The following is a 22,351-nucleotide window of genomic DNA, read 5'->3' as shown; positions in this document are numbered from 1 at the left end:
TTTGTTTGACAAAAGAAGTGGAGTGTTACACACTTCCTTTAAACAAGAGAAGTGTAATGTAGATTTTTTGAGCCTATTTTTGCCCCTCCTTTGCTGGGCATGTTAACATTTGCTCTGGTATTTGCAGCTTTACCTGTCTGGTCATATGAGAACTGAGCTAATAGAGAATGTACTAGGTGAGCTTTAAAAGAGAAAGAAAAACGAGGTTAAACACTCTGTGGAACCTCTTTAGTGCCTTTGCTGAAAAGCTCCATTTAAAAATTTTTGGATTTGAAGTGGACCTTCACAAATAGAATGGCAGAAGATGCAATTAGATAGATGGATATCCTGCTAACATCTGTAATTTATCCTGCTGTCTGTGATATTGAAAAGGTAACTAGCAACTGACTTAAAGCACCTTGCTGAAATGTTTCGTTTTTAGATAGCATAAGTGATATGTGTAACATATTTTCAATTCCTGTGGTATAATAATACAGGTGTTTCTTGTTGAGTCCTCCCCTTCAAATAGGACTGGTTTTAGTACTTTATTCTGTTGAAGGGTGCTCGGGCTTTGTTTGGCTCAGGGTGCTTTCATGCCCGGTGCTTAGCTGCTTCCTCTTCCTTACTTTGCAGTGCTCAGAAAGTTCAGTTCGATATCAGCTATCTGAAATCGTATATATTTTTATGAAGCTTAAGTAAGACATTCTAAAAATGGAAAGACATGCTTCTAACTGCAATTATGTTTAAGCGTTATATGAAATAGCAATCTTGCAAGTTTTGGAAGTGCATTCTTTTCTGCTGTTGTCATCCCTGAGTGTATTTCCTGAGTTATTACATTGACGTTTTCCTGGACTTGCATGGTGCAAGCAAGAGCAGGCTTTCTCTGTTTTGAAAGTGGAAATCCCCTAAACCAGTAATTAATTCTTGTGTTTTTTAAGACTTAAAATTGTGTAATTTTTCAACTACTTCATGTTATTGAGAGGATTTGGTTTTGATAGCTGTTTTAAACCCCTCATTTTGAGCTTATGTTGAAGCACAGTGAAAATAACTGATTAAGTTTGTAACTTTTCTGAAAAAATTTTCTTTTTTTTTTTTTATTTTTATGAAAAGGTCTAAAAAACAAAGTTTGTTTGAATTTGGAAGAGGGGAAGAGCACCCCAGTATCCCATTTAGAAGAGACAGTAACACTTAAATAATTGACACAGTTATTGTCTGATACCTGACAAGAAGATAGCAGGCGCTTTTCAATGTTATCCTTGATTCTTGTTTTGTCTTTCCTGCAGTGACTTCAGTATTTCAGCTGTTATCACTTTTCCCCATAGCCTCTGTTTCGTATCCAAACACAGGCAACTCCCACATAAAATTTGCACAGCTTTGGCTGCTCTCTTCTGGCTTTTCAACTGATCCAACTTGAATTGGGTGCACAGGACTGGGTATCCTTTTTCGCTAAGCAGACTGGGAAGATTGTGCATTTCAGTGCAACGGGAAATGGAAAATAAGCAGGAGTGATAAAGGAGGTAGCTCTCCCCCCCCCCCCCCCCCCCTTTTTCTTTGTCACAGGAAAGTGTGCTTTGATTGCAGGCACCCCAACTTCATGTTGTTTCCCACAGAGCCCTTGTCTTGTTAGTTGTCCTCTGCACTGTGTGTGTTCCTGCTTCAGCGGGGCACTTGGTGGTCTTTGTAGCTCTGGTGAACTTGAACACGGGCGGGGCAGGATGGCGTGTGTGGAGGTAACAGGAAGCCAGTGGGTATTGCTGGGATGGACAGGCCAGCTTCAGCATTCCGTTTGAGTTGGGATCAGATGCTCTTGAGCGTGGCGTTTTTTTCTTGGTAGATTCTCCTGTAGTTGACGATCTCTGAAGGCTGGTGTGGTCACTCAGTGGTGGGTGTGTTCCTCTCCCCTGCCCCAGCCCTCGCTCACAAAACGCTGGCAGTGGTGCTGGCGTTCACTGCTGTCCCGGGTAGCCCTGTCCGGGCAGGACCCATGATAGCCCCATTTCAAACCTTCTTCTGATGCGAGTGAACTAGTAACTACTGCTTGGATTACAGCTTCCTAACAAGTCATACTGGTTACCTCTTTTCCCCCACAGTTTTTTCCCCTGTGCTATTTCAGCTGCTTGTCAGAAGCTTTACATTCAAGATCTACTTCTTCTAGTGCTCTTGTCATAGACCAAAATTAGGTAGATTATATCAAATCTCCTTTTGACAAATCAACGCTGTTTCTTAACTCTTGAAGTTCCAGTGCCTGTTACTGGTTTTGGTGTGGTTAATTTTCCCTGCTTAGAAATTAGTATTAGACTAGAATATGGGGCAGGGAGTTAAAAGGTACAAATAAGAATGATGATGTCACTGGTATTTGAGATTCCTTTGAAACTTTGAATTTGAGCTTTTAAAATACATTTGAGTCATATTTTCAGTCATTCAGGAACTGAGGCAGGATAGCTATCTAAATTGCGTCTCCAACTGGTAAACTTTGTCATGAGATGGCAATGTTTTATATCAAAATTGCATGCCTGAAGATTTTATAGGAAGAAATGTTTTTCACTGAGAGAAGAAAATGGCATCTTGGCATCATCGTGGCGCACTGCATAAAGATGCAGAACTTCCACACAGCAGGAAGCCTGTGAATACCCATCTGAGAGTTTCTTGGTTTAACTGAACATCAGTAAAAAACCTGAACCATTTGCCATCATTCAGTATTTGTTTCCCTTCTTGACCATTTCCACTCTTAATCTTTGTTCCTTCAGTATATAGTTTTCTATCCCTCTGAATTTTCTTGTTGCTATATACTGAATTGTCTATGTTTTGCACTGTGGGCATCTGTTTCAGACTGTGGTTAAAATTACTGATGTTACTTAATGTACCATTGACATTGACCTGACACTTTTACAGCACATCTGCAAAAAGTCTTCATGCCTGGCCAAACATTTTAACCAAAGTGTGTCTAGCTTTATAGTTAGGCTGCTACCATCCACCTCCTACTATGGGAAGGCATATGGTTCGCTTTGATAGGAACAGTTCACATGATTTTGTGTTTATCAACATAAGCTCATTCACTTTGCTTTATGGTTTTCCTCAAGTTACTCAGCTGTCTTTGATCTCCTCTAATCGTAATGTCACTTGTAAATTTTGGTGCTTCGCAGCTCCTCATCTCTTTGTAAAGTATTAGTAGAAATACTAAATTCTATATAGAAGAGTTATGTGTAATCCTGCTAATAGTACTTAAAGTTTTTAGGGGCAAACAAACTCAAATATACCTCAGAAAAATAATACCAATGATACTTCTTTGTTTGGGAGATTGGAGAACTGTTTGAAGTATTGGTAATTTTGGCCTTAAAAGCCAGACGTTTGTTGTCTAGTTCATGTAGGGTTTGCTACTCCATGCAGCTTTTCTTAGCTTCTGGCTTGGAGAACAGAAGAGAGAGCTCCATTTGCTTAAATATAGAATTTTGCACATAGAGCATTATTAGCAGCAAACTGAGTCTTGCTGTGCAGTTCTGTTTCAGAGCAAAATGAAGAGTAAACTACAGTTTAGTAATTGATAAAATTTCACTTCAGTTAAAACCTTTTGCTAATCCATAGCCATGTTTACTAGAGAACAGTGGTAATCCCCAATCTACGGTATGCAAGAATTGGAATTTCTGTAGTAGTCATTTGAGCAGGAGCAACCACAGGTTGCATTAAAGAACTTATAAACGTATCCCGAGTAAAAGCAGAAGTTTCAACATCGTCAGTTTCTCAATTTTACAAGAGCATAGTGGGATTTTTCTCCGTACTAAACCCAATTTAAGCTGCTGCTCGTTGGTCACTCGTTGCTGAACCCCAATTCTCAGTGCAGAGATGGAGACTGCACTGTCAGTAAAAATACGGGCATCTGTGTTGTGAGTGCAATCACAGCACTGATCTCGTCTGGTCAGTTTCTAAAGGCAGGATGCGACAGGGGGTTGGTAGTGCCTACCTAGTTCCGGACTGTCTCAGCAGTACAGGTTACACCACATCCCTCAAAAACTTGCACTGGCAAAACAAGGGGGGCTGTGGAAGTCTGCAACTCTTCAGTTGTCTTTCAAAGTTGTGGTTGTAGCTGTTAATCTTTGGGAAAATTGCTTATATAATTTTTTTCCAATAGACTATATGACAAAATCGAGACACATACGTTTGTAAAGACACACAAAATAAATCTGGTTTTATAATGCTTCCAGTTGAAATACATCTGCCTATAGTTAATGTGTGTTGTATCTTGCAATAATGTATAGAGTAATACTTCAGTAATAATTTTACAGGGCTAGGAGAAGATGTAAGTGGAAATTCAGTAGCAGCTGCAGCTCTTGTTCTGCTTGGTAGTGTTTATATCTTTACTTACAGTTATTCTCAGTTTAACTCCTGTTTGCTTGTTCATAGGCGTTTTCAGGTGGGAGATGGAAGAAGCCTCAGCCTGGAGCTCCTGCACTTCCCAGGCGTTGGGGAGCGGCACTGCACAGCACACGGGCGCTGCTGTCACCCGCCTGCTGCAGTTCTTATGTTGTTCTGTCACATTCATTCTGAATGATGTCATACCCCAAATTGAGAGTATTCCAACACCAAACTAAGAAGTTATCCTTCTATGAATGGTTGAATTCATAATTGATGAATTTCTTTGTCACCTGACAGTCTGTTTGGAAAATATAAAATCCTTCCGTGATGGTACATACCCCTCCTCCCCCTCGGTCTGCACCAGGGTAAGCCTGGGCTTTATCCCTCACAGATCTGCTGGTCGTGTGCGATCTGCAGAGCTGGTTTTGAGCCCTGTGCTCTGACGCGATTGTTCTAAATGGCCGTGGCTTCACATACATCAGCAGACCAGAGCAAGACAGACTTGGGATGGTTCAAGGGAAAGGTTCAGATGGGGGGTCTGTCGTTTGTCGTTTCTTTGAAGCACGGAGCCTTGTTGACTTAAACCACTGAAAACTCTATTTGTTGCCAAGTAGCTTGTGGTACTTCATACATTTGTGAAGCGTGAACGCTCTCCAGGCAGCCTTCGGATGACAAAGATTCTTCTTTTTTTAAGGTAAGCTACAAATGGTGCCTCGGGCCTTGAAGGATATGATCATAAATATGCCTTTATTCAAAATGGTCGTCTTGCTATACCTGTCTGATCTCTTTGGTGAATGGTTAGTTTGAAAGCTATAAAAAATATTAATCTTGTGAGCATGTTGCAACTGGATATTTGCGGATGTAGAATCTTGCCTGCTTACTAGAGTGGAGTTAAAGTATGTAGCCATCGGCAAAAAAAAAAAAAAGGCTGTTTTTTACTAGAAGCTGTAAAAAAGATACATTTACCCAAAAGCTGGGGTAATAATTTTTAACATTCTAAAAAGGACATAGCACCAAATGGCTTTAGAACCTGCATGTATTTAAATTGAAAAAAATTTAAAATGAGAGAGGAGAAAATGTATCCTGAAAAGAAAAAGGGGTGAGGAGGACGCTAACTGTAGCAGCGGCATAGTTGAAGGCATCTCCCCCATTTCTCAGGCAGCATATCAGTTGCACAGAGGTTTCTTTTGTTACTGTGGGACTCGGTCTGCACAATTGTGCAGGTAGATTTTTTTTGTGTGTGTGTGTGTTTGTTATCCTGTCATTACAGAAGTCTGTTTCTTCCACGTTTTCATCAGATAATGTATTTAATTCCCTGGTTTCATCCTTGAGTCCATGTGAACACAACTTCTGCACTACTAATGTCCATAAAGAAAAGTGGTATCCTAACAGAAAATTTAGCCTATACTGTGATATTTGAAGTATCTTGACCTACTGCATCTGGAAAATTTAAAACCTATTTTTCATGTAAATGTTTGAGCCATCTTTTACATAATTAATTTTTAATTGCTTGCATCATCTTCACAAGTGAATGAGTTGTCGTCTGCTGTCTTTTACATAACTATAGGCTAGTAGACATAATACGGAGTTTGTCATAGTTCAGTCACTTTGTTACACCAAGCTTGAGGAGGTAAATCGCTGCCTAGTTTGTAGGTGAGCAACACTCCATCCTTGCAGCAGGATGGAGCTAATGGTAACTGCTCATACCTAGAAGTGTACTGACATGTCTGTGAAGTAACTCAAAAATCAGATAAATTTTAATCATGTCTTCATCTAAAAACAGTAGAAAGGTAGTAAGTCTTGTTTTGATTTTGACTATCACATATACTGTAAAGGATGAAAAAATAAGAATCTTTGAGAGCAGAGATGTGCCTTGTTGCTTAAGTGTAGATTTATAAGAATAACCTAGTTGTATAATAAATAACATGTCAGTGTCCTAGCAAGTTGATTTTAGCTTATTGGAGCTTTTTTCTTTTGTCCTAATGAGTATTGCTCTGATGTCCTTGGTGATTTACTCCTGTTGTTGGAGTTAATCTTGTAGCTAGATAAATACCAGGGTTTTTAGTGATGACGTCTTGCTTGCTGATTTTCTGGTGTTTCCCTCCTGAACTAGATACAGTCTACCCTATCCTAGCTGACAGTGCTGGTAAGAATTGTATTACCTCTTCAGCAGAAATTACTCTGGGAACTTGTTACTGGCTTCAGGTCAGTAATGGGAGGCTCAGAAACAGGGAACACGGGTAAGGAGAAAATTTGGGAGAACAACGTGTGTAAGGAAGGCGAGCGGAATACAAAGGGAAGTGAGTAGGAAGCTGTGGAAACACTCTGCTTTTGCTGTCTCGCAGGCAACGTGGAGAGGTCTGGCTTCTCCTTGGGCCTGCACTACAGGAGAGGGATTGCTCGGTGCTGGCAAAACTGTCTGGATATCTCTAAGAAAATAACAGGAGAAGCAGTGGAAGGTGGGGAGTAGAGACTAACAAGAATGAAGAGTTAAAGCATGGTTTCCTACCCTCAGTTTAGTGATTTCTCATATTTCTTCTCTCCTTCTCAACTGTGTATTCTTGTTCCTTCCTTGCATCAGTGATTATATGGCTGCAAGATCGGCTGGTTCAGAAAAATACACCCCCACCTCCCCCCAAAAAAGCCTAGCTTTGTGTCAGATGAACTCACTGAAGGGATTTGCTTTGCAGCTGTTTGACCGTTGGATCAGACACAAAAGAAAGTATTACCCATTTTGGCAACCTGCAACTCACTGCGTGCTTAGAGGCCCATACGAAAGCCAGGGTTGGCAGCCGCTAAAGAAAACTGGTGAATCTGCCCCATCATCAGTACTGGGGTGCCAAGAAGTCTGCTGCCTTTGTGCAAAGGGAGAACATCTGGGAGGATTTTAGGAGCCAGTGCTTTTGCATGCTAGATGAAAACAAGCAAATTGTGTGCGGTGGAGGCAGTAGGTATCCTCCGCAGAGGCAGTTCAAGTGGCTTCTAAACGTGGTTTACTCAGGCAAATCCCCGCTGTCGCCTGAAGAGCTGGTCTGTGCCGAGGACGTGTTGCACTGACAGCTCACTCTTTGATGGCTCGGTTTGCTCTGATCCCACTTACTGCATGGTTCCATGAAATCATTTGAGTGAGCCTCCACTGTAGAGAGGATGGAAAAGCCACTAATTTCAGAATTATATTAGGGTATTTCAGACTAGAGGCTTCAAATTGAACAGATTTATTTTCCTTGCACGTTGTGTCTAGTTTGGAAATGTAGATGCAGGCCAGCCTAGAGCTAGATTGTCACTGCTTCTGTTCTTTTGGCCTTTACTTTTATATAGAGAATTTCGAAATTCAGAATAAACGTTAAGAATTTTCTCAGATGTATTCTACAAGATGAAGCATTTAGCAATTTTTCTGAAAAATTATTTAAATGATTAAATGTACATTCTTTTTATCGGAGACCGAAATCCACAGAAAACAGTAGCAAATTCTTACTGTTCTCCTCGTCTGCTGTTAATCTGCCCCAGAAGTTTCCCAGGATCTCACATTGCACTGTTGAGCTATACTAGAACCATTTACACCATTCACAAATCTGTAGTTCTGCAGATCCACCAAAAGATCATCTCAAAACATTTAAATCTTTCAGTTCTCATGCATTGTTTGCTATAGCAGAGAAAATAAATCTGTAAACTTTTCTCTCATATTCAGTAATTTTAAGATGTGAATAAGGTGTGTTGAAATGCATTGCCCAGAGCAGTAGAACAGTAAAATATGTTTTCTGAGTTTTCATTGTGGTTGCACAGATCTCAATATCTTTAATGTGCAAAAGCAATTTAAGAATTGAAAGAGCTGGAATACAGGAAGCCTTGAAGTGCATCTGTAAGTGGTCCCAGCATATACTGTCTGGTTCATCAGTGTGTAAGGTTTGTAGAGAGCAGCCCCACACCCACCCTGACTGGGGTTTAGCTGCTGTGATACGGCAGCGAAGGGTTGTAGGGGATGAGGATTTGGACCAACTGGGAAAGATGTAGGACCAAAGTCTCCCATTCCGGGTGACATCTAACTGCTGGGCTGTGACACAAGAGGCAGCAAAATAATGATGAACCTAATTTTTTTGAGAGATGAAGTCTGGTGACTTGTTTTCCAACAGTGAATCAGTTATCCATACCCAAAGGAGCGAGTAACACAACTAAGTCCAGGGAGTATCTTCAGCCAGTAAATCCCAGTCTTGCATAAGGAAGGAAAGAGGTTTTCTTATGAACTACTCATGAGTTTTACCTGTACCTGATTTTAAGGTGCTCTTGAATCCTGCATTTGATGTTTCCTGTTCCTGTAAGGTGAATATGAGACTCTAAATTGACTTTGTGAGTTCCTGTCCTCAAACAGCATGCCTGGACAGCGGTGTGGTGGTGGGGACGAGGTCCTCCGCGGGGCTGGGCCCATCCCTTCCTCTGCTGCATGACGTCAGCCCGGCTCCGCGCCTCACTGCTGCCTGGCCACGCAGGAGGTCGGCCAGAATGAGCGTTCTCGTTCGTGTTACCTGAAGTATGTACGTAAGTGTTTGTAGGATCAAAGCCAACAGTTGTCTGATCTTGAGATCAAGATTAGAACATCAGTAACTTTGCCAAGAAGTGTGTTAATTGAAAGAACAGCAGTTAAAACAACTGCCTGTGTGTAAGGGCATAGCTCTCTAATTACACCTCTTAACACTGAGATACACATTTAACACTGACATCTTCATTAATAATTAATTTGATTGGTTTTCATCTGAGTGTTATTATTAGAGACTCAGCATTCAGCATATTTTCTGTTCAGACAAATTACCATACTTTCCAGCTAGTTCAGATGTACATTTTTCTTGACTGGTTTGTTCAGAAATTTACTACAGATAGGTTGAAGAGTTATTTCACAGTGTTGAGGTGAGAAGAGAGTGACAGATAAAATTATGGAAAGGACAAATTGAGATTGTCTTGACATCTGTGATCATTATCTTATTTTTGTAGAGGTTTTTAATTGTCCAGTTTTAAGTGTTCATTTAGACAATATACTTTGAAAGTCATCACTTACAAGTACATTTTTATAGTACTTTTGTGGCACGTCATAGATGGAAGCTTCAAAAAGTCAAGTGGTTTTTTTGAAGTAAGTAAAAAAAAAAAAAAGAAAAACAAAAGCTGTGCTTTTCTTCCTGGTATGTCTTAAAGAAAAGAAAATTAAGTCTCTTTTGCTTGATGGAATAAATACTGCACTGATTTTTGTGTTTTAAGGTATCTCATTACTTATCATTTGTAAGCTGTAGTTAAACCTTTGGAAAGAACTGGAAATGTAGAAGTATGACCATGATGGCATGTTGTACTGGTTTGGGCTGGGATAGAGTTTAATTCTTTTCCATAGTAGCTAGTACGGCACTGTGCCAGGATCGGTGAGCGCAGCAGTGCTGCTCACCCAGGGCTGTGTTAGTTCAGGCCTCGGGGGCTGTTCTGCTCCTCACCCTGCCCTGCCAGCGAGCAGCCTGGGGGGCACGAGGAGCGGGGAGGGGGCACAGCCGGGACAGGGAACCCCACTGACCCAGGGGTTACCCCACACCACGGTGCTCAGCAATAAAAGCTGGTGGAAAGGCGGAGGAAGGGCGGGCGTTTGGAGTTAAGGCTTTTGCCTTTCCAAGCCACCATTCCGCATGGCGAAGCCCCGGGAAGCAGGGAATTAATTCCTCCTCTTGCCTGGCCTGCACGTACAGCTTTTGCTTTCTCTATTAAACTGCCTTTACCTCAACCCATGAGTTCTCGCACTTTTGCCCTTCGATTCTCTCCCCATCCCACGGGAGAGAGCGAGCGGCTGCGTGGGGCTGAGCTGCTGGACGGGGTTAAACCACAACACAGCTAAATAATTACTTGCTTTAAAGCCACAGACACCCATAATTCTGCATAATTGAGAATTCAGTGCTGCCTTTTTCATTTAAAGATTGGCTTTATTTATCATTGTACTGTATTTTGTGCTTCTCACCTGGAAGTCCCAAAGCACAATGGACACTCCCCTGGTTACTGTGCAGGTGAAGACAAGCTGGGATGTAGGGACAAGAAAGCAGCCCATTTCTGAAAGAAGCTCATGTGTAAATTGTGAGAGTTTTTGAGATTTGGCCTTTTGATTACTTAGCAAATATTCCTAAATGAAGAGCTTGACTGAGTAGTTTTATTACTTCATGATATACTTGCAAATTTAACAGTCCATTTAGAAACCTGAAAACACTGAGTTGCAGTCATAAAAGAACTGTGGAAAGTGATTTAAAAAAAACCCATGTATGAGCCAGGGAATTGTAACATGTATTCTGTGATTCTTTGGGTGGTTACAGCTTGATGATAGAGTTGATTTTTACAAGTAAAACCTTAATACGTTTTTATTTTCTAAGACCTTAAAGCTACATCTTTGACTTTTCAAAATCTTGTCATGTAACTATTAGAGCATGGTTTTTATTCTGCTTCCCTGAATGCTATTTAGCTGGTTCTTGTAGAAACAAGGGTTCTTGAAGCTCTAGGTGTACGCCAGGCTTGCGGTTGGCTTAGAAAAATCTTAGCATCGGCAGCCTTTGTATTTGCAAGCTTGAAATGAATAAAGATGTTGTTCCAAAAATAGCCAGATAGGACTGGTTGCTTTTTTGGTGGTACTTTGGAAGGCAAAAGCAGCATGTAGTGTCACTTTGTTCTCCCAGAGTAAGTTCTGCTGCGGTTGCAAGAGACCCACCTTGGTCTCCTTCAGAGCTGCGCACCCACAGGCATTTCAACGCAGGCTGAGATCTGTTGGGTGTGACACAGTAACAGTGGAAGGAATGGTTGTTACACTTTTTTTTTTTTTCTTGTTGTTAAAAAGTCAACTTGTCCTCTGGTCTCTCCGGCAGAGGTAGGACGCTGGTAGCTGGAGGACGCGGCGGTGCTGCCGTTCCCTCTGGTGACTCCGCGCTGCCGCGGGGGCTTTGTGCAGAGTAGCCCCCCCCCCCGGTCCCGGTGCCGCCCCGGGCCTGCCCCCCGGTCCCGGTGCAGTCGGGGGAGCCGCTTCCCCGCGGCCCCCGGGGCGAGGAGCGGGGCCGGGCCGGAGCCGGCGGCGCGGCGGCGGGGCTGCTTCTCCCTCAGGGAGGGGGGCGTGGCGGGAAGGGAGAAACACCCTCTCTGGACTTAAATCTCTTGAGATTAGAAGGACAGAGTGTGGCAGAGTCGTTATTTTTCCATGTTTGTGATTCGGTCCTGTCAGAAGGCGAGGTGAGGGGAGAAGGAGAAGGAGCTCCTCTTCGTGCCGCCGACCTCGCGTGTTCAGATTTCCCGCCACAATCCTGCGCCAGAAAGCTGGCAGCGCGGGGTTTGTGCAGTTTCTTTTTCCTTGTCCCAGAAGATGGATGCGGTGTGGACGTAAGGTGAGGACAGGCTGTTGAGCCAAGCTCTTCCCGCGTTACGGGGCAGTTGCTGAGGGGAGGAGAGGCCCTTCCCTGAGCCAGGCCCATGCTATAACGTGCTCCTTCCCTTGCGGGGTAGAAGCTGGTGGGTGACCAGGCTCCTGCACCCTGTCACCGCCATGATGATTCGCTGGCTCCCATCGCTCCTCTCACTTCAGTTTCCCTGAAGATGTTTGATCCTCTCAGTGAAACTGCACGTGGACTGTGTTATTTCAGGAGGCTGGAACTGGAGACCACCTGCTCACACACTTGAAGCAGCTCGTGGGCCTGAGCAGCAGTCGTCCCTCATGCTGCGCACACCGCTGCACACAAAGCGGAACAAAAGTACTTTTTCTTACATCATCTCTCTTCCAGACTCCACTCTTCTGCCCGAGGCTGCCTGTAGTAGTGTTGAAGTCCTCTGACAACACAGCGCTCTGCCTGTACTCGGCCTCTGCGTGCAGGCACCAGGGCAGAAAGTGTCCTGAGAGTGAGCCCCTCACTCCAAAAAGGCTGACTTGAGCGTGTCCAGAGAAGGGCAACGGAGCTGGTGCAGGGTCTGGAGCACAGGTCTGATGGGGAGCGGCTGAGGGAACTGGGGGGGTTTAGTCTGGAGAAGAGGAGGCTGAGGGGAGACCTCATCGCCCTCTGCAACTCCCTGACAGGAGGGTGCAGAGAGGGGGGATGAGTCTCTTGAGCCAAGGAACCAGCGCCAGGACAAGAGGGAATGGCCTCAAGCTGTGCCAGGGCAGGGTCAGACTGGCTCTTAGGAAGTATTTCTTTGCAGAAGGGGTTGTTGGGTGTTGGAATGGGCTGCCCAGGGCAGGGGGGGAGTCCCCGTCCCTGGAGGGGTTGAAGAGTCGGGTTGACCCAGCGCTGAGGGATCTGGTGGAGTTGAGAACGGTCAGTGTGAGGTTCATGGATGGACTGGAGGAGCTTCAAGGTCTTTTCCAACCGAGATGATTCTGTGTGATTCTGTGAGAGGGTGAACGGTCCTGCGGGGTGATTCCAGAAGAGATCCCCTTGAGGGTCAGCTCAGCTGCTCTTCCAGCCAAAGCAGAATCGCACAGCTTTACAGCACAGCCACCAGCCTCGTAGATGTCTTTTTAGGGTGATGTGTGCCCGGCTTTGTGCTGGCTCAGCATTTAAAAGGCAGGTGGTGGAGAAGGGGTGGTCATGGTTAAAACGGGTCAGGACTGAGGTGTTACAGCCGTTTCTGGCCTTGGAGCCTGTTTGTGGTGTAAGCTGCTCCTTGCTCTTCATGAAATGAAGGGAAGGAAGCTGCTGTTCGTATTTGTGTCCTCTAGGAATATTGAGTGAGTTTGTTCCGAAAATCTGAAATACTGACTACTTTTAACGCTAAACCTCACAAGCTTTATCTTCTCTTTTCTGAAGGAAATTAAAGCATGGTGCATGTGCAGAAGCTACATGAATACCACCTACTCGCTATTTTCAAACTATTAAACACACTTCATAACTATCTCTAATATTAGTTAATAGTGACTTCTGTAGTTAAACAAATTAATTGCTTTTTCTACATGTACTGGAATTGTTAGTGTGCTGCTTCCATGATAATGAAGCTTGGGATTCTTGAACACTAATCCTGTCAGTCCTTTCCACACTATCCATAGCTCAGGGCAATTGGTTTAACTCTGGTGTTTTAATTTCCTCTTTTGCAAAAAGAACACTAGAAGCATTATTCCCATTAACTTTTTATTACCATAATTAGTCTGTTCCATGGTTTATTCCTAACAGTGAAGCATTTTGCTGTTACGTGTCATTCTTCTATGCTAAAAACTGCACGTGGCACACTTTTACTGATCCTGGGTGTTCTTAGTGTTTAACCCTAGTATTTTTCATGCATCTTGGATTTTGCTACTTTCAGTAACTACCACAAAACAGTGTTTTAAAAATAATCTTTAAATGTCATGCTGCCTGCTTGCTTCTGCCTGGCCCTCACGTTCTGTATGTAATTCTGATCTCAATTTGTAATAGCAACATAGGTTGATATTAATAATACAAAGTTCTCTGATAATTTGGTTAAGTTTGGAGAGGTTTTAGAAAAAAAGACAAGAGAATTTATAATCCTGAAAACTTGAATTTTAAGTGTCACTGGCTCAAAATGTAAACTATTTTAAAATATTGTTATTGCAGGCAAAATGCCAGCCCCTGAGCAGACCCCAATGGTGGAGGAGGGGCTGCCGCAGACAACCCAGGAAACTTCCACAGGCCCGGGCATGGAACCAGAGACCACTGCCACTACCATTTTAGCTTCTGTAAAGGAACAGGTACATGCCTTGTTTTCAGCAATTCAGAAATCCAGTGTGCGTTGTGGAGTTAACCATTGTCTCTTACAGCATTGCCGAGAAAAAACATCATTGTTTCTAAAATGTGTTGCCTAGCATTACTACAGTATATTTTGTATATCAGAATGTGAGAATCTGAATATAAAGGGTTCATTTGATTGCACGGAACAGAAGCATCATTATGGTATTCTGTGTCCCTTGGAATGTATGCACTGTTGTAAATCAGACTTGAAATGCAGGTTTATTGCTGAAAAAAGAAAAGCTAGCGTAGAATTGATGCGACATTGAGAACCAGTCCTTTTTGCACGTTCTGCGAAGTTGTGTGCAGCGTTACAGAAATTTGCACATAAAGATTTGGTATGATTAATTGTATTTTGTTAAAGAATGGCTTTTAAACTTTTAGTTTGGTTTCAGTTGTCAATACCAAGCTGGTAATATATTTTAAAACTGCAATACATTTATGGATGTGTATCTTAGTGATAGTCTCTACAGGGAAGATAAAATTGTGTTTGAAATCAAGTTCAACCTTAATTTGTAAAAATCATTCAAGGGAGAAAAAAATTGCAGTTTTACAAAGAAACATTCTAGCTAAAGTTCTTGGGTTTCTTTTGTGTTTTTTTTTAAAAAAAGAACACAAGAGAGAAGTGATAGCTTGGCTTTCATTGTCAGAACTAGAAGTAATCATCATCTTTCTTGGCTTAGTACCTAAACTGTAGCACCTGAATTTCAGAACAAATCTGCTTTGCTGTCTCTGTTTCAGAACTTCTTTTAAGATAAATCAGTACTCAATCCAAGATATTAACTCTGAATGCAAACACTTGATGTATGTGTTCTTATGTTGTCCCATGTTAATATTTTTTTTTCAACAGATTATATTGTCTTGATATCAACAGATTTTGTACCCATAGAACCTTCCTTCTGCAGTGAACATTTTCTGCAGCATGATGAAATTTGGATCGTTGTTTTCATGCCTAAAGTAATAGTTGCAAAAGTATTTTAAGATGACAGTAGCAACCCTAATAATTTCTTAGTGATATTAAAACTAATATTAAATCTTCCAATACGAAGGATGTTAGTGCTGGAGGCTACTGAGATATGAGTAATCACAATTATCTGAGCTACAGTGATCTTAAGTCACTTATCATCTGAGACAGTCGTTTGCCTTGTGCTGTCTTGGCTTGTCCCAAATGTTAATTAGAACTCATTTGCTTGAAGTGCGTTTGTGGTGGTTTTAAGTTCACAGAATCCCAGACTGGTTTGGACTGGAAGGGACCTCAAAGCCCATCCAGTGCCACCCCCTGCCCCGGGCAGGGACACTTTCCACTAGCCCAGGTTGCCCAAAGCCCCGTCCAACCTGGCCTTGAACCCTTCCAGGGAGGGGGCAGCCACAGCTTCTCTGGGCAACCTGTGCCAGGGCCTCACCACATTCACAGGGAAGAATTTCTTCCTTGTATCTAATCTAAATCTCCCCTCTGTCAATTCGGAGTTGGTCTGGTTTATTTTGCAGTTCACAGAACATGCTGGTGAGGGTGGCTCAGCTGATGAGCAGCGCTGGGCGAGCTGGCAGCGCTGTAGCTGCAGGTGATGGGCAGCCGAGAGCCCTGCTGCCAGGATCGCTGCCCAGAGTGGCTCTTGTGCAGTTCTGGTGCAACAGTGATGGCTGAACTGAACACACATTTGTGACAGCATTGTCTGTAATAGATTGATACGCAAGTATACAGTAAAAAAGCATTTGTTAACATTTCCTTTCCTACCCAAGAAATGTTTTTATCTTTCTTATTCTCAGAGAAAAAGTGTTAATGGAATATTTCTTCATTTTAAAAAAGAGGTTAAAACCTTTTTCCCTTTCCATTCATAAAAAGACTATTAAATATGTGGACTATTAAGTAACTCAAATCTGATGAAAGGAAAAAGTGAAATTAAAATTGCGTTTAATAGTGAAACACAAACTGCAGAGCTGTAGCCTAACTTTGAGATGTATAGGCACGCTAGAATGAATGCAAGGGGGAGGAAGATGTGAATTGTACTTCACTCTTGAAAGTGATAATGTGGAAGAATTAAGAGCTGAACTGTTGCCTTCTGGTATTTTTTCTGTTGATAATAATTATGGACACTGACATACTCAACACCCTTCCTGTATGGCAGAAGGCCCAGAACAGAATATTTTCCAGTGCAGTTATTTACTTTATTAAGCTTGAACAGAAACTACGATGCTGTTTGCTGTGGCCTGACTTCCTTTGACACAGGAATCTCGCTTTGTTTGCAGTAGGTCTGTATTTGTAAAATAGAGTTGCCACACCTTAACTTCATTACTTAGAAACGCTTAGGACAGTGGAAACGCAATCCAGAAAAGCTTTTATTATTACTTGTCAATTGTGCAAGATTCTAGCTTAATAAAAACTTTCAAAATCACTATAGTAGTTCTGAAATAGGTAGATAAATTTATTGAATGACTTTGTTAAGCTTTCTTCCTCAGTGGCATAGATAAGATTATATAGAAAGTTGCACTAATTAGTCTGTGAACCCTGCAAGCCACCCTAAATAAACTCTCCATTTGTTTCTTTTTCCTATGACCCCAAATCAGTTTAAAGCAACTTTTTTACCAAAAGAGAGTGTGAACTCTGAACAGTCTCTCATTGAGACAAAAATTGTCAGAGCTGTGTAAATCTCCCTTGATTACATTTTAGGAAAGAAACATTTCAATTTGCTTTTGGTGTTATAAAATAGTATGTGCAGAACAAGCGTAATCTGTGAAGAAGTTTAGATTACTGCAGCTTTGTGCTGTTCTGGCAAAGCTTAAGTTTTGTTTTAATGTGAAAGCACATCCCTAATTAGTACAAATTATGAGACCAGCACCACAACTACCACTGGCTTTGACTGGGGTAGGGGGGATAGTTCTTTTGCCAGGTTAGGTTATTCTCTTTGAGGATACACAAGTGGATACACTTTTGGATGAAAATCGAGGCAATGACTGACTCTTACTGGTAGAAGTTGCATCTTGAGGAGAGGAAATCCTTTCTGAATGCAGGGAAGTCTGAAGGCTAACTGTAATGAAGCTGAAATTTATCTTGGCCTTTTCTGTTTTTTCTTTCAGTGGATTTGATGATGGGTTGTGGGTTTTTTGTTTGGGGAGGGTGTTGTTTTCTCTGAGTGCTTGTTTTGGAGGTAGTTTTTGTTTTGTCTTTTCAAAACATGTGTTTCACTTCTAAAATGTTACGAAGTTTCCATGCTATAATGGGTTAAGTATCTTAGGAAATGCTAAAGCAAGTTTTAAGTAAAACTTAAAGCATTAAAATATACATGTCTATATTTCTTAATCGTAGGGAGTATTTGGATAAAAGTTTAGTTGAGTTCAGTAGGGAGTCTCTTATTCATATTAAAAGTAAATTGAGTATTTTCCTACTAAAATAGCAAGGGGCAGCATCATAGCAGTAACGGGGGGGAGGGGTTGAAATGTAGGGGCATCGAGTTGCCAACTACTCCAGATGGATTTGTAGAATCACTGCTCCTTTACACGTGCGAGCCCTACACTGCTGCATTTGGAATGAATTGCTGCTGATCTGGCAAGATTAAATGGGATCACTTGGAATTGTGAATTTCCTGCTTAGCATGTTAGTTTTCCTTTTCGGTGATTGGGCAGAGAGAAAAGGTTTCACAAGAAAAATTACCCATTGATCCAGTTTTCAAAAGTAACACAAATATGCTGGTTTTAATTTCTTTGCTAAAAGAGGAGCACTTGCAGCACTGGCAGGTTTTTTTTTTTAGCTTCTTTGGTCTAGCTGTTTTTGATGCCTAAAGATGGACAACTTTTCACATTTCTTTTGTAAATAGGTGAAATAGAGTAAGAATGATTGGATATGCTTTTGGATGAATAATCATAAATCTCTTGGGTTTTCCTAAGTGTTTTCCTAGAAGTGTTCACTTTTGTTCAACACTTCAGCAAAATCTTTTCATTTTGTATAACTGTATTGAACCATATCATGTACTTAGAAAGTGGGCACTTTACTTTTTTCCCATCTTTATTGCTTAAGTACAAAATTCTTTATGTAATTCTTGAGATTTTTTGGGGGGGGGGGGGGAGAGGCAAAACCCTAAGTTTTTCAGATGGAAATGGAAGAAAGATGTATTCTCCATGCAGCAAGCATTTTATTATTGCATGTTTGAATACATCTTTACTAGAATGACAGCATTTTGATACTAAGTTTGGGAGATTTCGTTACCAGTTCGATATGTAGTGCTTTATATCAAGTACTCTGACTGTGTGGGCATATTGCTTCAACAAGATACCTGAAAAAAAGACTTACTAAATGCACTTTCAGTAATTAGGCACAAACATTGAATGTCTTACTTTGAAATTCTGATTTGCATGCATCTAGTGATCAGCTAGGTGGATAAATGTGCCTCAGTTCTGAAATGAAGGCGGTACTTTTTATTGAGTGGACTTCCAAGCTTTGTGTGAGTGAAACAAAAATCTTTGTCAACATTTTCTGAATGACTGGAAGAACTGGTTTTGTTTCCAACTCTTAATGTTGTGTTCAGTTGCATAGGTCATTCCTCCCTATTTAATCCCAGAACTTTGAAGTTTACTGTTTCTGCTGTTTACAAGTATTTCCAGTTTTGGTGAATCAAGTCTGAGAAGTCCACTTCCCGAGGCTCTCATTCTAGGACAAAATATAGGCCACTCCTGTCCCAGATGAAACAACTAATTCGTTTCCTTAAGCAAAATTCTGTGTACTCCTTTATTCGTGTGAAAATCTAGAAATTAATTTTTCTTTCTAGCATGTAGTGTTAGGCTTCTGAGGAGAAATTCCACTTGAAAAAGAGCCTGCCTAGAACTGTGTGGGTACCCCTGAAATATATTGGGGTATTTATACCTTTTGTAACACTTTTATGTTTAGATGACCAGCCAATCTACTCAGCAGCAGCTGAACTCCCCGCTGGCAGAACAGTGTCCTTAGCTCCAGCACCCATTTAAAAACCAGAGCATTGTAACAAATGCTTTCCAAAGAGGATGCTGCTCAGATGTAGTCAGTGAATACCTCAGGTGGCATTCTTCCTTTCCACCACTGACTAAGAGTAAGCTTTCTATGAAGTGCTTCAATTTTGATCCCTCATCAGCCAGAGCAGCACTAAACTGTCGTACCAGACTAGTGAACAGTGCAGGCATAAAAGTATTAAGGGCTTTAATGGTCTGCTGCCGTTGAATACAGAGTAAGTGAGACCGGCCAATAATTGTAGCTGTGTCATTTCACATCCTGTAATCTGTGATTCTCTTTACTGTGTCCAATTTTTTATCTTTTATCTTCTACTTTGGAAGATACTGAGATACTGAAAGCATGCAAATGCAGTTGTGTGCATGAGTAAACTTTATTTTTACAGAAACTCTTAAGGTTGATCTAATATGGTTAGTTAAAAGTACAGGGTTTTTCTTCTCAATAGATCCTGGTAGAGAATTCAAGTATTAGGTCACTACATTATGACAGTCATGTTGGAAAAATATGGTATTCAATGATGTGGTTTCAAGTAGTCAGTTGCTTGATCTAGCTCCAAATTACAGCAAGTGGAAAGATGCAGATCTCTACATAGATAGGCGCAGGAGGTTAATGTGAAGGTATAAACGAACTTAATTTTGTTTGTCCACTTCTTCGTTGCGCATTTGTATCGTAAAGATGTCCAAAATGTAATTGCCTTTTCTTTAGCACTGTTTGAACTTTCCCAGGCAATGGGAGCTGTGTGGCTCTGCGCTGTATGTTGCAGTTGAACGAGACATAGTAAATGCAAGGTAAAAGTACTTCTCTCAAATGTAGGCTACACTGTCTTAGATCATCTCGAACAACTGGAAGAGGCTCAGCTGAATTGTTCAACAGGGAACATTTTAATGTTTAGGAATACATTTTATAGTTCAGTTTACAATTACCTTCTTAAAGTTTCACAAAGACAGTGATGTTTGGCAGTCAAAGCAGCGTAGTGTATCCCGGTGCTGCTACAACTTGAAACACCATCCCAGCCTGGCCCTGTCTTCCCACAGCAACCCCTGGGAACTCGTAGGTGCATCTGTCAGTGGCGTCGCCTCTCTTGGATGTCCCAGCTGCCTGGTCCTGGTCTGACTAGCCAGGCATCTACCAGTCCAGAAGAGCTTGTGAGTTGTCTTCACTGCTTGTGTCACTGCTGCTGATTCTTGCGTAGTTGTCACCAGAAAACTTTCAGTTAGCCAAACCGATCACTGTTTGTTTAAAGTTGGGGCAGGAAGAAAGTAGTCTTTATTTTTCAACATTGTGAATGCCTACTCCTTATTCTCATCCATGTTACTGAGGGATAAAAGTTCCTCGTTCACAAAAATGAAAATGTTGGATCTCTGCAACGTGGTGTCATAACAGGGTGCAGACAGAAAGCACAGAGTTACCTCTGAACCTTCTTTTATTATCCAAAGCCTGCAACAGGACAATGACAGTCTTCATGGTCAGCCATACAAATTACATTCCCATTACTTACCTGTTTTCAAATATTTGCTGTTAATAGCCCAGCACAGTGTGTTGGCAATTGTTTTCACTTGCCAGGGAGCCACAAACCAGTCGGAGGTACTCTTTCTGCTTTCAGATGAAGAGAGTATTTTGTTTTCAGGGTTGATGTAACTTGTGTCATCTGTATCTCGTGGCAGTGAAGGCCTTGGAGTGAGATCCCAACCTTGTTGCAGGCCAGTGACCCTCAGAACTGGCCAAGTAAGAGCTGTTGGTGGTCACCTGGGGTGTACACTACAGTGTTGACACCCCGTGCCGGGTTTGTCGTCCCCCCCGCCAGAAACCTCAGCCTCCAAAAGGGAATTGCCCAGTTCTGAAAGTTGATGGGTTTTGGTTGTCACTCGAAGAAGGTTGTCTGCCTGTGATCTGTATGATTGCTTTCTTCTCTTTCTTGAACCACGTATGTGCTTCCTGTTCTTTATATTTTAGAAGGTGATTAAGTAGTTAATGCTAAACAGTTGAATAGAATTTTAGGGCTTTTTTTTCCCTTGATGTATATCGGATAATTTTGAAAAAAAAGTAGTAGCTCTGGCCAAGGCACTGTAGTGTGTATGTTTCAGAAGATTTGGTTGGTCCTTTTGATGCAGTATGGCAGCATATTCTATAATCTGCATCTATCATTTTAGTATAGATGTTCTTCTGCAAATGAAAACAGGCTTATTAATTGTTTTGTTTGACTCCTGTCATGTCATTTTGTCAGAAGCCAGTAATATAAAAGTCAGTTAATTGTGATTTTTGCCTAGGGCAGCAGCTTCTGTGTGTCGCTGGCAGCCAGCATTGCATGGGAGCATCCTGTTTGAGGAGTGTGATCTCCCGCTGCTTTCACAGAAGCAGATTCAGATAGATTCCCCCAATAAATAGTATACTGTCTGACAGGTAAACATGGTGGTGGTAGGCATCTGTTCAGAGTGGTGTCAAATGTCATTATGAGGAAGCATAAACTGTGAAGGTGATCAATGCACTTATTTAGAATTGATTAGGACTTAGTTTTCTATAATAATATGATTTAAGATGAGAGATGAAAGGCTTAACACAGGAGGTATTCCAGCTGTAAAGAAGATGGTACCTCTAAAGTTATCCCTCTTATGTATTTATGTAGGCATTCTTGCTACTAAATTGTAGAATGGCAGGTTTGTTGGATGGACTGTTAGACGGGTAGAGGAACTGGCTGTATGGCCACGTCCAAAGAGCAGTCGTATGGCTCAGTGTCTAAGTGGAAACTGGTAATGAGTGGTGTCCCTCAAGTGTCCATACTGGGACCAGTACTATTTACTGTGTCATCAGTGACATAGACAGGGGGATCGAGTGCACCCTCCACAAGTTTGCAGGTGACACTGAGCTGAGTGATGCAGGTGATTCACTTTGCAGAGGGAAGGAATGCCATCCAGAAGGGGCCATGAGGAGTGGGCCGGCATGAGCCTCATGAAGTTCAACAAGGCCACGTGCAAGGTCCTGCCCGTGGGTCAGGGCAGTCCCCAGTATCGGCACAGGCTGGGGATGAATGGGTTGAGATCAGCCCTGCAGAGAAGGACTTGGGGATCCTGGTGGAGGAAAACTCAGGCGTGAGCCGGCAACGTGCGCTGGCAGCCCAGAAATCCAGTCGTGACCTGGGCTGCATCAAGCACGCGTGGCCAGCGGGTCGAGGGAGGGGATTCTGCCCCTCTGCTCCGCTCTGGTCAGAGCCCACGTGCAGCACTGCCTCCAGCTCGGGGGGTCCCCAGCACCAGACAGACGTGGAGCTGTTGGAGCGGGGCCAGAGGAGCCCACGACAGCGATCGGAGGGCTGGGACCCCTCTGCTGT

General features: G+C 42.2%; 1 protein-coding gene across 6 annotated transcripts in view; it reads left to right on the top strand.

The window, feature by feature from the left end:
* PKP4 (plakophilin 4) overlaps positions 1-22,351 on the top strand; it is a 99,077-nt gene that overhangs the window by 14,868 nt on the left and 61,858 nt on the right. For all 6 annotated transcript variants that reach the window (XM_074828413.1, XM_074828414.1, XM_074828410.1 and 3 more), the window contains one exon: positions 13,881-14,014. In XM_074828413.1, the coding sequence (XP_074684514.1) occupies positions 13,886-14,014 (129 nt within the window). In that variant the 5' untranslated portion in view covers positions 13,881-13,885. Of the gene's footprint in view, positions 1-13,880; positions 14,015-22,351 lie in introns of those variants that run through there.

The sequence above is a fragment of the Strix aluco genome, chromosome 6, assembly GCF_031877795.1.
Source record: "Strix aluco isolate bStrAlu1 chromosome 6, bStrAlu1.hap1, whole genome shotgun sequence".
In the NCBI taxonomy this organism is placed as follows: Eukaryota; Metazoa; Chordata; class Aves; order Strigiformes; family Strigidae; genus Strix; species Strix aluco.
This window is presented reverse-complemented; position numbering and strand designations above follow the sequence as displayed.